The sequence below is a fragment of the Hemitrygon akajei genome, chromosome 1 (genome assembly GCF_048418815.1).
Source record: "Hemitrygon akajei chromosome 1, sHemAka1.3, whole genome shotgun sequence".
NCBI lineage: Eukaryota > Metazoa > Chordata > Chondrichthyes > Myliobatiformes > Dasyatidae > Hemitrygon > Hemitrygon akajei.
In genome coordinates, this window is record NC_133124.1 from 179,408,429 (window position 1) to 179,423,909 (window position 15,481).

General features: G+C 55.0%; 1 protein-coding gene across 1 annotated transcript in view; it reads right to left on the reverse strand.

The window, feature by feature from the left end:
• zbtb32 (zinc finger and BTB domain containing 32) overlaps window positions 1-15,481 on the reverse strand; it is a 76,834-nt gene that overhangs the window by 23,139 nt on the left and 38,214 nt on the right. Inside the window, exons 3-4 of the mRNA XM_073055488.1 lie at window positions 13,563-14,147; window positions 12,457-12,551 (exon numbers count right to left, since the gene is read on the reverse strand). Coding sequence (XP_072911589.1) covers window positions 12,457-12,551; window positions 13,563-14,140 — 673 coding nt within the window. The 5' untranslated portion in view covers window positions 14,141-14,147. The remainder of the gene's footprint in view (window positions 1-12,456; window positions 12,552-13,562; window positions 14,148-15,481) is intronic.

Consider the following 15,481-nt stretch of genomic DNA (forward strand, 5'->3'; position numbering starts at 1 on the left):
GAGCAGGCTCAATGGGCTGAATTTTGCCCCTACATCGTATGGTCTACGGTCTTATGGTATATTGGTGCTATTTCATACATTTACATGACTGCTAATTTTATTACAATTTTGCCAGTGACATTATACTGTCCATACATAAACATGCATCTTGCAGTTAATGTCAAACCTGTCACCTTCAGGCCATGCCACTCAGGGACTTGTGCTAATTCTATTTGTGACTGTACGTGCTGTGTGTGAATGCATGTGACCATACGTACTGTGTCACTGTGTGTGACCGTACGCGCACTGGGTGACCACTGTGCTGTGAGACCATATGCGCTGTGTTGTGCACCTTGACCCCAGAGGAACAGTATTTCGTTTAGCTGTGTAGAATTGAATGACAATTAAACTTGAACCAGAACTTGGATCTTTGGAATGAAGTAGAACTGACTCTTCACATGCAAGTTCTGGAAGAAAATTTATTGAATTGCTTATTTGATTAACTTTTGAGCCACAGTCCACTGGAGGATAGGAATTTCAAGTTCAACTTTATTGTCACTCAACCATACACATTATACTGTAAACAAAACAACATTCCTCTGGGACCAAGGAGCATGACACAGTACATTAACACATGTGTTGGCCTCCAACACATGGTTTTTTTTATGGAAGACCATGCCACCAATGTTGTCCAAGGGAAGGGCATTAGGCTTGGCACCGGTGTCGTCACAGAGCAATGTGTGGTTTAAGTGCCTTGCTCAAGGACTCACACGCAGCCTTAGCCAAGGCTCGACCTACCGACCTTCAGATAACTAGACGAATGCCTTAAAGCTACTTGGCTACACGCCAACACATTAACACAAAGTAATATTAGCAAATAAAAAAAGGTGTTCTATAGATGTACAAGTTGACAAAGTGTATAAATGGACAAAGTTGAACACATAACATTATTACCGTTACTGCTGCTGCACTGGGTGGTAGCATAAGTCACATAGTTAAAACATTTTCTGTTAATTGCTTTTCCCTCATACTATCTCAAAGGATCTACACAGACAGCTTGCTAAACAAATCTTTTTTGTTCTACCTCGGTACGTGTTTGCAATTTAATTCACTGTGCTGAACACAATGACATATCAAACTAGTCCCCTTCTGCCTGCACAGTGTCCACTGTCTATCCATGTGTCTATCTCTGAAACACCTCTGTGGGATCTGCCCTCCACCATCACCCCTGGCAGCACATTCCAGGCACCCACCAATCTCTATGTAAAAAACTCCTCCCTGAACATCTCCTTTGACTTTCCCCTTCTCTCCGTACGCCTGTGCCCTCTGGTTTTTGACATTACAAACCTAGTGAAGTGGGATACCAGTTGTCTACTCTATCTCTTCCTCACAAAATCCTATCAGTTCTCCCCTCAGCCTCTGGAAATAAACATCACAAATTTGTCCGACCACTCCTTATAGGCCATACCCTCTAATCCAAGTGAACATCTTCTGCAGCCTCCACATCCTTCCTGTACCCCTCCCCCCACCCCACACACACACAATGCTGGAGGAAACTCAGCAAGTCAGGCAGCATCTACGGAAAGGAAACAAAGAATCAACGTTTCGGGTCATGGCTCTTTGACAGGCATGTGAAGCAGGGGGTCAGAAGCTAGAAAAAAAGGTGGGGGGAGAGGAGGAGAATAAGCCGGCAGGTGATGGGTAAGAGGGAGGGTAGGTGGGTGTTCTCCCCTTTGTATCACGTTGTAATGAAATGAGCTGTCCGAGTGGCAAAGCATGTACGTGTGAAAAACACGCACAAAATGCCGAGGAACTCAGCAGCTCTGGCACCATCTATGAAGGGCTAAAAACAGAACTTCCCACGGAGGCTGCCCAACATGCTGAGTTCCTTGCTTGGTCTCCAGGTTGCACCTTCTGCCTCCTCTCATGTCTCCATAACCTTTGCAAAGTCAGGTGAAAATTCTGGATAACCAACAACTTACTGTTTTGTGATGAAGTACAGTCTCAGAGGTCACTTTATTAGTTACCTCCTGTACCTAATAAAGTGGTCACTGAGTGTGTATGTGTGGTCATCCACTGCTGTAGCCCGTCCAGCTGAAGGTTTGACGGGTGGAGCTTTCCTGCACACCACTGTTGCACCATTCTCTGTTATGCATGGAAACCCCTAGGAGATCAGCAGTTTCTGAAATACTCAAGCCACAGTCATTCCACGGTCAAAGATCACATTCAGATGTTCAGTCTGAACAACAACTGAACCTCTTGACCAAATGGGCATGTTTTCAGGCATGGAGTTGCTGCCACGTGATTGGATGATTAGATATTTTCATTAACAAGCAGGTGTTACAGGTGCACCTAATAAAGAGGCCACAGAGTATTTTTCTGAAAGAGAATATTTCTTACCCGTATGTGACTTTAAGTGGTGTTTCAATGCTGTGGGGCTGGGGGAAGGGGCAGTTACATTCACTACAAGTGTAGGTGCTGGCCTCCACTACGAGTGCCCAGGGGCTGCAGTGTGGCAGACTGCGTCTCCAAATCTTTGTGGTACAGCAAGCACAAGGGTATCTGCTCATTCCCTGTTAGAAAGCAGAAGAAAAGACTGAGGCACAGAGTGAAGCTCCCTCCACACCGTCCCATCACACACTCCCGGGGTCAGACACAGAGTGAATCTCCCTCCACACCGTCCCATCACACACTCCCGGGGTCAGACGCAGAGTGAAGCTCCCTCCACACCGTCCCATCACACACTCCCGGGGTCAGACTCAGAGTGAATCCCCCTCCACACCGTCCCATCACACACTCCCGGGGTCAGACGCAGAGTGAATCCCCCTCCACACCGTCCCATCACACACCCCGGGGTTCAGGACGCAGAGTGAAACCCCCTCCACACCGTCCCATCACACACTCCCGGGGTCAGACGCAGAGTGAAGCTCCCTCCACACCGTCCCAGGGTCAGACACAGAGTGAATCTCCCTCCACACCGTCCCATCACACACTCCCGGGGGTCAGACACAGAGTGAATCTCCCTCCACACCGTCCCATCACACACTCCCGGGGTCAGACACAGAGTGAAGCTCCCTCCACACCGTCCCATCACACACTCCCGGGGTCAGAAACAGAGTGAAACTCCCTCCACACCGTCCCATCACACACTCCCGGGGTCAGACACAGAGTGAAGCTCCCTCCCACTGTCCCATCACACACTCCCGGGGTCAGACACAGAGTGAAGCTCCCTCCACACCATCCCATCACACACTCCGGGGGTCAGACACAGAGTGAACTCCCTCCACACCGTCCCATCACACACTCCCGGGGTCAGACACAGAGTGAAACTCCCTCCACACCGTCCCATCACACACTCCCGGGGTCAGACACAGAGTGAAACTCCCTCCACACCATTCCATCACACACTTCCAGGGTCAGACACAGCATGAAACTCCCTCCACACTATCCCATCACACACTCCCAGGGTCAGGCACAGAGTGAAGCTCCCTCCACACCGTCCCATCACACACTCCCGGAGTCAGACACAGAGTGAACCTCCCTCCGCACCGTCCCATCACACACTCCCGGGGTCAGACACAGAGTGAACCTCCCTCCACACCGTCCCATCACACACTCCCGGGGTCAGACACAGAGTGAAGCTCCCTCCACACCATCCCATCACACACTCCTGGGGTCAGACACAGAGTGAAGCTCCCTCCACACCATCAAATTACACACTCCTGGTGTCAGACACAGAGTGAAGCTCTCTCCACAACTTCCCATCCCACACTTCCAGGGTCAGACACAGCATGAAACTCCCTCCCACACTATCCCATCACACACTCCCGGGGTCAGACACAGAGTGAAGCTCCCTCCACACCATCCCATCACACACTCCCGGGGTCAGACACAGAGTGAAACTCCCTCCACACCGTCCCATCACACACTCCGGGGTCAGACAGAGTGAAGCTCCTTCCACACCTTCCCATCACACACTCCCGGGGGTCAGACACAGAGTGAAGCTCCTTCCACACCGTCCCATCACACACTCCCGGGGTCAGACACAGTGAAGCTCCCTCCACACCGTCCCATCACACACTACCTGGGTCAGACACAGAGTGAAGCTCCTCCACACCATCCCATCACACACTCCCGGGGTCAGACACAGAGGGAAGCTCCTCCACACCATCCCATCACACACTCCCGGGGTCAGACACAGTGAAGCTCCCTCCACACTGTCCCATCACACACGCCTGGGGTCAGACACAGAGTGAAGCTCCCTCCACACCGTCCCCCTCACACACTCCCAGGGTCAGGCACAGAGTGAAGCTCCCTCCACACCGTCCCATCACACACTCCCGGGGTCAGAAACAGAGTGAAACTCCCTCCACACCGTCCCCATCACACACTCCCGGGGTCAGACACAGAGTGAAGCTCCCTCCACACCGTCCATCACACACTCCCGGGGTCAGAAACAGAGTGAAACTCCCTCCACACCGTCCCATCACACACTCCCGGGGTCAGACACAGAGTGAAGCTCCCTCCCGCTGTCCCATCACACACTCCCGGGGTCAGACACAGAGTGAAGCTCCCTCCACACCATCCCATCACACACTCCCGGGGTCAGACACAGAGTGAAACTCCCTCCACACCATTCCATCACACACTTCCAGGGTCAGACACAGCATGAAACTCCCTCCACACTATCCCATCACACACTCCCAGGGTCAGGCAACAGAGTGAAGCTCCCTCCACACCGTCCCATCACACACTCCCGGAGTCAGACACAGAGTGAACCTCCCTCCGCACCGTCCCATCACACACTCCCGGGGTCAGACACAGAGTGAACCTCCCTCCACACCGTCCCATCACACACTCCCGGGGTCAGACACAGAGTGAAGCTCCCTCCACACCATCCCATCACACACTCCTGGGGTCAGACACAGAGTGAAGCTCCCTCCACACCATCAAATTACACACTCCTGGTGTCAGACACAGAGTGAAGCTCTCTCCACAACTTCCCATCCCACACTTCCAGGGTCAGACACAGCATGAAACTCCCTCCACACTATCCCATCACACACTCCCCGGGGTCAGACACAGAGTGAAGCTCCCTCCACACCATCCCATCACACACTCCCGGGGTCAGACACAGAGTGAAACTCCCTCCACACCGTCCCATCACACACTCCCGGGGTCAGACAGAGTGAAGCTCCTTCCACACCTTCCCATCACACACTCCCGGGGTCAGACACAGAGTGAAGCTCCTTCCACACCGTCCCATCACACACTCCCGGGGTCAGACACAGTGAAGCTCCCTCCACACCGTCCCATCACACACTACCTGGGTCAGACACAGAGTGAAGCTCCCTCCACACCATCCCATCACACACTCCCGGGGTCAGACACAGAGGGAAGCTCCCTCCACACCATCCCATCACACACTCCCGGGGTCAGACACAGTGAAGCTCCCTCCACACTGTCCCATCACACACGCCTGGGGTCAGACACAGAGTGAAGCTCCCTCCACACCGTCCCCTCACACACTCCCAGGGTCAGGCACAGAGTGAAGCTCCCTCCACACCGTCCCATCACACACTCCCGGGGTCAGAAACAGAGTGAAACTCCCTCCACACCGTCCCATCACACACTCCCGGGGTCAGACACAGAGTGAAGCTCCCTCCACACCGTCCCATCACACACTCCCGGGGTCAGAAACAGAGTGAAACTCCCTCCACACCGTCCCATCACACACTCCCGGGGTCAGACACAGAGTGAAGCTCCCTCCCACTGTCCCATCACACACTCCCGGGGTCAGACACAGAGTGAAGCTCCCTCCACACCATCCCATCACACACTCCCGGGGTCAGACACAGAGTGAAACTCCCTCCACACCATTCCATCACACACTTCCAGGGTCAGACACAGCATGAAACTCCCTCCACACTATCCCATCACACACTCCCAGGGTCAGGCACAGAGTGAAGCTCCCTCCACACCGTCCCATCACACACTCCCGGAGTCAGACACAGAGTGAACCTCCCTCCGCACCGTCCCATCACACACTCCCGGGGTCAGACACAGAGTGAACCTCCCTCCACACCGTCCCATCACACACTCCCGGGGTCAGACACAGAGTGAAGCTCCCTCCACACCATCCCATCACACACTCCTGGGGTCAGACACAGAGTGAAGCTCCCTCCACACCATCAAATTACACACTCCTGGTGTCAGACACAGAGTGAAGCTCTCTCCACAACTTCCCATCCCACACTTCCAGGGTCAGACACAGCATGAAACTCCCTCCACACTATCCCATCACACACTCCCGGGGTCAGACACAGAGTGAAGCTCCCTCCACACCATCCCATCACACACTCCCGGGGTCAGACACAGAGTGAAACTCCCTCCACACCGTCCCATCACACACTCCCGGGGTCAGACAGAGTGAAGCTCCTTCCACACCTTCCCATCACACACTCCCGGGGTCAGACACAGAGTGAAGCTCCTTCCACACCGTCCCATCACACACTCCCGGGGTCAGACACAGTGAAGCTCCCTCCACACCGTCCCATCACACACTCCCGGGGTCAGACACAGAGTGAAGCTCCCTCCACACCATCCCATCACACACTCCCGGGGTCAGACACAGAGGGAAGCTCCCTCCACACCATCCCATCACACACTCCCGGGGTCAGACACAGTGAAGCTCCCTCCACACTGTCCCATCACACACGCCTGGGGTCAGACACAGAGTGAAGCTCCCTCCACACCGTCCCCTCACACACTCCCAGGATCAGACACAGAGTGAAGCTCCCTCCACAGTATCCCATCACACACTCCTGGGGTCAGACACAGAGTGAAGCTCCCTCCACACCATCAAATTACACACTCCTGGTGTCAGACACAGAGTGAAGCTCCCTCCACACCTTCCCATCACACAGTCCCGGGGTCAGACACAGTGAAGCTCCCTCCACACCTTCCCATCACACACTCCCGGGGTCAGACACAGAGTGAAGCTCCCTCCACACCATCCCATCACACACTCCTGGGGTCAGACACAGAGTGAAGCTCCCTCCACACCATCAAATTACACACTCCTGGTGTCAGACACAGAGTGAAGCTCTCTCCACAACTTCCCATCCCACACTTCCAGGGTCAGACACAGCATGAAACTCCCTCCACACTATCCCATCACACACTCCCGGGGTCAGACACAGAGTGAAGCTCCCTCCACACCATCCCATCACACACTCCCGGGGTCAGACACAGAGTGAAACTCCCTCCACACCGTCCCATCACACACTCCCGGGGTCAGACAGAGTGAAGCTCCTTCCACACCTTCCCATCACACACTCCCGGGGTCAGACACAGAGTGAAGCTCCTTCCACACCGTCCCATCACACACTCCCGGGGTCAGACACAGTGAAGCTCCCTCCACACCGTCCCATCACACACTACCTGGGTCAGACACAGAGTGAAGCTCCCTCCACACCATCCCATCACACACTCCCGGGGTCAGACACAGAGGGAAGCTCCCTCCACACCATCCCATCACACACTCCCGGGGTCAGACACAGTGAAGCTCCCTCCACACTGTCCCATCACACACGCCTGGGGTCAGACACAGAGTGAAGCTCCCTCCACACCGTCCCCTCACACACTCCCAGGGTCAGGCACAGAGTGAAGCTCCCTCCACACCGTCCCATCACACACTCCCGGGGTCAGAAACAGAGTGAAACTCCCTCCACACCGTCCCATCACACACTCCCGGGGTCAGACACAGAGTGAAGCTCCCTCCACACCGTCCCATCACACACTCCCGGGGTCAGAAACAGAGTGAAACTCCCTCCACACCGTCCCATCACACACTCCCGGGGTCAGACACAGAGTGAAGCTCCCTCCCGCTGTCCCATCACACACTCCCGGGGTCAGACACAGAGTGAAGCTCCCTCCACACCATCCCATCACACACTCCCGGGGTCAGACACAGAGTGAAACTCCCTCCACACCATTCCATCACACACTTCCAGGGTCAGACACAGCATGAAACTCCCTCCACACTATCCCATCACACACTCCCAGGGTCAGGCACAGAGTGAAGCTCCCTCCACACCGTCCCATCACACACTCCCGGAGTCAGACACAGAGTGAACCTCCCTCCGCACCGTCCCATCACACACTCCCGGGGTCAGACACAGAGTGAACCTCCCTCCACACCGTCCCATCACACACTCCCGGGGTCAGACACAGAGTGAAGCTCCCTCCACACCATCCCATCACACACTCCTGGGGTCAGACACAGAGTGAAGCTCCCTCCACACCATCAAATTACACACTCCTGGTGTCAGACACAGAGTGAAGCTCTCTCCACAACTTCCCATCCCACACTTCCAGGGTCAGACACAGCATGAAACTCCCTCCACACTATCCCATCACACACTCCCGGGGTCAGACACAGAGTGAAGCTCCCTCCACACCATCCCATCACACACTCCCGGGGTCAGACACAGAGTGAAACTCCCTCCACACCGTCCCATCACACACTCCCGGGGTCAGACAGAGTGAAGCTCCTTCCACACCTTCCCATCACACACTCCCGGGGTCAGACACAGAGTGAAGCTCCTTCCACACCGTCCCATCACACACTCCCGGGGTCAGACACAGTGAAGCTCCCTCCACACCGTCCCATCACACACTACCTGGGTCAGACACAGAGTGAAGCTCCCTCCACACCATCCCATCACACACTCCCGGGGTCAGACACAGAGGGAAGCTCCCTCCACACCATCCCATCACACACTCCCGGGGTCAGACACAGTGAAGCTCCCTCCACACTGTCCCATCACACACGCCTGGGGTCAGACACAGAGTGAAGCTCCCTCCACACCGTCCCCTCACACACTCCCAGGGTCAGGCACAGAGTGAAGCTCCCTCCACACCGTCCCATCACACACTCCCGGGGTCAGAAACAGAGTGAAACTCCCTCCACACCGTCCCATCACACACTCCCGGGGTCAGACACAGAGTGAAGCTCCCTCCACACCGTCCCATCACACACTCCCGGGGTCAGAAACAGAGTGAAACTCCCTCCACACCGTCCCATCACACACTCCCGGGGTCAGACACAGAGTGAAGCTCCCTCCCACTGTCCCATCACACACTCCCGGGGTCAGACACAGAGTGAAGCTCCCTCCACACCATCCCATCACACACTCCCGGGGTCAGACACAGAGTGAAACTCCCTCCACACCATTCCATCACACACTTCCAGGGTCAGACACAGCATGAAACTCCCTCCACACTATCCCATCACACACTCCCAGGGTCAGGCACAGAGTGAAGCTCCCTCCACACCGTCCCATCACACACTCCCGGAGTCAGACACAGAGTGAACCTCCCTCCGCACCGTCCCATCACACACTCCCGGGGTCAGACACAGAGTGAACCTCCCTCCACACCGTCCCATCACACACTCCCGGGGTCAGACACAGAGTGAAGCTCCCTCCACACCATCCCATCACACACTCCTGGGGTCAGACACAGAGTGAAGCTCCCTCCACACCATCAAATTACACACTCCTGGTGTCAGACACAGAGTGAAGCTCTCTCCACAACTTCCCATCCCACACTTCCAGGGTCAGACACAGCATGAAACTCCCTCCACACTATCCCATCACACACTCCCGGGGTCAGACACAGAGTGAAGCTCCCTCCACACCATCCCATCACACACTCCCGGGGTCAGACACAGAGTGAAACTCCCTCCACACCGTCCCATCACACACTCCCGGGGTCAGACAGAGTGAAGCTCCTTCCACACCTTCCCATCACACACTCCCGGGGTCAGACACAGAGTGAAGCTCCTTCCACACCGTCCCATCACACACTCCCGGGGTCAGACACAGTGAAGCTCCCTCCACACCGTCCCATCACACACTCCCGGGGTCAGACACAGAGTGAAGCTCCCTCCACACCATCCCATCACACACTCCCGGGGTCAGACACAGAGGGAAGCTCCCTCCACACCATCCCATCACACACTCCCGGGGTCAGACACAGTGAAGCTCCCTCCACACTGTCCCATCACACACGCCTGGGGTCAGACACAGAGTGAAGCTCCCTCCACACCGTCCCCTCACACACTCCCAGGATCAGACACAGAGTGAAGCTCCCTCCACAGTATCCCATCACACACTCCTGGGGTCAGACACAGAGTGAAGCTCCCTCCACACCATCAAATTACACACTCCTGGTGTCAGACACAGAGTGAAGCTCCCTCCACACCTTCCCATCACACAGTCCCGGGGTCAGACACAGTGAAGCTCCCTCCACACCTTCCCATCACACACTCCCGGGGTCAGGCACAGAGTGAAACTCCCTCCACACCGTCCCATCACACAGTCCCGGGGTCAGACACAGAGTGAATCTCCCTCCACACCGTCCCATCACACACTCCTGGGGTCAGACACAGAGTGAAGCTCCCTCCACACCGTCCCATCACACACTCCCGGGGTCAGACACAGAGTGAAGCTCCCTCCACACCGTCCCATCACGCACTCCCGGGGTCAGACACAGAGTGAAGCTCCCTCCACACCGTCCCATCACACACTCCCGGGGTCAGACACAGAGTGAATCTCCCTCCACACAGTCCCATCACACACTCCCGGGGTCAGACACAGAGTGATTCTCCCTCCACACCGTCCCATCACACACTCCCGGGGTCAGACACAGAGTGCAGCTCCCTCCACACCGTCCCATCACACAGTCCCAGGGTCAGACACAGAGTGAAGCTCCTCCACACTGTCCCATCACACACTCCCGGGGTCAGACACAGAGTGAAGCTCCCTCCACACCGTCCCATCACACACTCCCGGGGTCAGACACAGAGTGAAGCTCCCTCCACACCATCCCATCACGCACTCCCGGGGTCAGACACAGTGAAGCTCCCTCCACACCGTCCCATCACACACTCCCGGGGTCAGGCACAGAGTGAAGCTCCCTCCACACCGTCCCATCGCACACTCCCAGGGTCAGGCACAGAGTGAAGTTCACTCCACACTGTCCCATCACACAAACCCAGAGCTATGCACCACTGGATTGTTTGGGAAGATTCAGACACGGGGCAAAATACCAAGGGGGAAGGAATACTATATGAAACATAACACGGTGCAGGCCACTTAGCCCACAATGTTTTCCTGACCATTTAACTACTCTGATCAATCTCTCATAGCAGTCCATTTTTCTTTCACCTATGTGCTTATTGAAGAGTGTTTTAAATGTCCCTAATGTGTCATCGCCCCTGACAGAATGTTCCATACACCCAACGTGTGTAGAAAAATCTATCTTTGACATCCCTCCTATACTTTCCTCCAATTAACATAAAATGATGCCGCACTCATATTACCCTGGATAAAAATCCATTCTGGCTCTCTGCAGAGGTGTTCCCTGGCCTGTGGTCCACTGCTCAGAACGATGGGAGATGGGAGATGGGAGCAGGAGCCAGGCTGCGATGAGGAACATTTGACACGTACGGTCCCTATCAGAGTTTTGATCGGTGATGTGATACATTCAACCAATTGCTTGAGGTGTTTGCAAAACAGGAAAAGCGAAATAATAAAGATCATTATCGCAGACAAAGTGGGCAACCTGTCACACGGCACTGCCGACTGCCGGGGGGGGGGGGGGGGGGCGGGGGAGGTAAGAGAACAGGTGGAATGACGTGATTTTGGGGGAGTTGTGATGGGTGGTGGGCAGAGGTCGTGGATGGGGTAAAGGTGCGGGGGGAGAGATGAGTGAGGTGGCAGCAGGGGAAGGCGGTTTGATGAGGAGATGAGCATAACTGCTGACACGAGGCGCTTTCCCGCCTCCATTCCCACCCCATCCTGCCCTCTATCCCCCTCCCCAAAGTGAAACTTTCTCCCCAGCCTGGTAGAATGGCGGATCTCTGTTCTGTGACCTCAGCAGTGCACCGGGCTGGATGCAAGGCCGTCGGCAGGATGGGCGTCAGTACTGTATGTTCTTTCATGTAAACCACACACAACACTGCACGCGTGATGTCTACAGCAGATTACCAGTCAGTCAGGAAACTGAGGTGCTGGGAGGGACGAGAGAGGGTGCAGAGGGTTGGAGGGAGGAGGGGTGAGAAGAGGTGTAAGGGGAAGAGGGTGGAGGAGAAACGGTAGAGAACGGGGTGGAGAGAGGAGATGGGGTGGGCAGAGAGGGACATACACAGAGCAGAGGCAGAGACGGGAGAAGAGAAAGAGGGACAGAGACAGAGACACACACACAGGAGATGCAATAAAGACACGCAAGCAGTTAAAGGTTTTATTTCACTTTTCAACTTTAAGTGTAGAATCTTCAAATCCTCCAAACCACAGCTAAGTGAGTTTTGCGAGAAGCCACCACGTGGTTAATTTTCCTATCACCCAGCTCCCACCCTTGCCCCACATACCACCCGCAAGCTGAAGCCCCTTTGATGAACAGACCCAGTACCTGTGTGTGCCAATAGATGCATTCGGAGGCGCAGGCTATCTAGAAACCCCTTCCCACACACGTCGCAGGGGTAGGATTTCACCGGCTCCAGTGGTCTGCAAAATAACAGCGTACGCGGCTTAAAGGCAACGAAAGCACCCGTACTGAAAACCCTTAACAACAATCAATCTCAGGGGTTTGGGAACAGAGGAGGGGAGATATGTGTTATTGGAAATAGGGTTACAGAGGTGGGGTGGGGTATAGGGGCTGGAGGAAGTTACTGAGTAAAGGACAACAGGGGAATGTGCTCCGCAGGCTCTTGACGTTATCTTTGTTTCAAATTGCTTCTTGTCCGCCACTCCCTCAGATTCCTACCCTCTTCTCTGTGTCCCCCGTCTGCGTGATCTCTCAGGTCCCTACACCCCTCCCCTTCACTGTGTGCCACACCTGCCCCTACATCCCTCCTCGTCCCCGTTATCTCTCAGGTCCCTACACCCCTCCCCTTCACTGTGTGCCACACCTGCCCCTACATCCCTCCTCGTCCCTGTTATCTCTCAGGTCCCTACACCCCTCCCCGTCACTGTGTGCTACACCTGCCCCTACATCCCTCCTCGTCCCCGTTATCTCTCAGGTTCCTACACCTCTCCCTGTCCCCGTTATCTCTCAGGTCCCTACACCCCTCCCCGTCACTGTGTGCTACACCTGTCCCTACATCCCTCCTCGTATCCGTGAATTATCAGGTCCCTACACGTCTCCCCGTTATCTCTCAGGTTCCTACACCTCTCCCTGTCCCCGTTATCTCTCAGATTACTATACCTCTCCCTGTCATCTCTCAGGTACCTACACTTCAGCCCGTCTCTGTGATCTCTCCTGTTCGTACACCTTTCCCCGTCTCTGTGGCACCTCCTGCTCCTACACCCACCCCGTTTCCCTGATCTCTCCGGTCCTTACACCCTTCCCCGTCTCCGTAATCTCTGGGGTCCTGTTTCTCTGACCCTTCCAGCCCTAGCCCCTACTAGTCTCGGTGACACAGTCGGGACCCCCTACGCTCCGCCCTCACCCGCTGATGACACAAACGACACACGGACCTATCACCATCCGGCTCGCCCGCCCCCCTGCCCTCTCACCTCGGATTGGACTCCGGCGCCGGCCCGCCTGGCAATCCGGCGGCACGGTCCTCCCGTGCCAGTGCCGGCCAGTGTCGCCCGAGTGGCACGGTGGTGACCACGGGTAGCGGTCGGCCGCTTGGGGAGGTGATGACACTGCCGCGGGGCAGCGGGGGTTCGGCAGCGACCGAGAGCTGGAGGCCTGCGGCTGCCTCCAGCAGGCGCTGGCGCAGGTCGTCCATGGCCAGCAGCCCGGCGGCCCGCAGCAGTTCACCCAGCTCATCGGTCCGCGCATCGAGCGCGCCGGTGTACGAGTAATCGAGGATGTGGGCGAAGGTGCGGCCGGCCAGCGAGTCGAGCGTGTAGCGGGGACCAGGCGACTGGAAGAGGCGCTCCAGAGTGCGGCTGGCGCAGGCCAGCACCAGGCGGTGGGCGGCGAACTCCTGCCCGCCGGCGTGGATCACTACGTCGCACAGACTAGCCCGCTGCCGTAGCCGCTGCGCCCTGCCCAGCAGCTGATCCGGGTAGCCCGCGTCCCGTAGGCGGATCCTAGACATGCTGACAGGCTTGGGCCCCGGGCCGGTGGCCCCCTCGGGCATCGGAACTCTGCGGGTAGAAAGAGGGGCAGTGCGGGTTAAAAGTGGGAAGTTAACTATCTATCATGTATCTATATTTACATTAGGGTACAACCCTCCCGCTGCCCCTATGAGGGAAAAAACCCTGTCCTCCTGTCCCATTTATGCCCACTGACTTTAGCCAACCTCTTCTCCCACCCCCCCCCCCCCCAATCTTGGAAACACTTAGTCTGCTCCCTATACTCTTCCTGGGAGTACAAACCCACTTTCCTGCCCCTATTTCCTCACTGTGGGTATAACCCTTTCTGTGACTTCTCTACCTGCGTACAATCCTGTCTCCCCTTTTGTTCCATACTGTCGCTGGATCTATGAGTCCTTTCCTGTGCGGTCATACCACATAGAATATAACCCCCCGCCCCCCATTACCCCCTTTGGGTATAATCACCTCTCTTGATCACTGCATTCTAACTTGGGTTACACTTATTCTGTACCCTCACTGGGGTTATAACCCTTCTTTCCTATTCTGTGCACTGTCACTAGAAGTATAAACCTTATCCCCTGCCCCTATACCCTCACATGGGGTATAATCACCTCTCTTGTCCCTGTTTCCTACAGTACAGAAGAGGAACAGGCCTTATGGTGCACGACGTGCCAAGCTAATTAACCTAATGATGCAGGAAAAATTTACAATGTTGGAAATGTTAAATGTTTATTCCCTGGAGTGCAAGAAAATGAGGGGAGATTTTATAGAGGTGTCAGAAGGGTGAATACCTGTAGGATTTTATCCCCTTGGGTTGGGTGAGATTGGAACTAGAGGTCACAGATAGGATAAGGGTGAAAGATGAAATGTCTTAGGGGAATAATCCTCTCCAAAATCTCCATATACTTCCTGCCATGAAGGAATGCAATATTGCAGATGCTGTCTAATCAGTTTTATAAAACTGATAGCACGACACTATAAGTGCTCAGGCTGTCAAAGTTCAGACTCCAGTTCTGGCATTCTCTATAAACAAGTCTGCATGTTCAGAAACAAATTTCACGACACATACCAGTGATAATCAGAGGGGATGGGGAGAAGGCAGGGGAGTGGGGATGACTGGAAGAATTGGATCAGCCCATGATTGATTGGCAGAGCAGACTCGATGGGCTGAATGGCCTACTTCAGCTCCTACATCTTATGGTCTTATAATAAATGTGATTCTGATGTTCCTTCCTGAGTGCTCATGGCTTTTCTTCAGGTGCTCTGGTTTCCTCCCACAGATGCACCCGTTAGTAGGTTAATTGGTCATAATTTGCTCTGAAGGGCCTATTCCATGCCGTATGTAAAATAAAAAGTTGCGACGTAACTGCCCTAAATTAGCAATC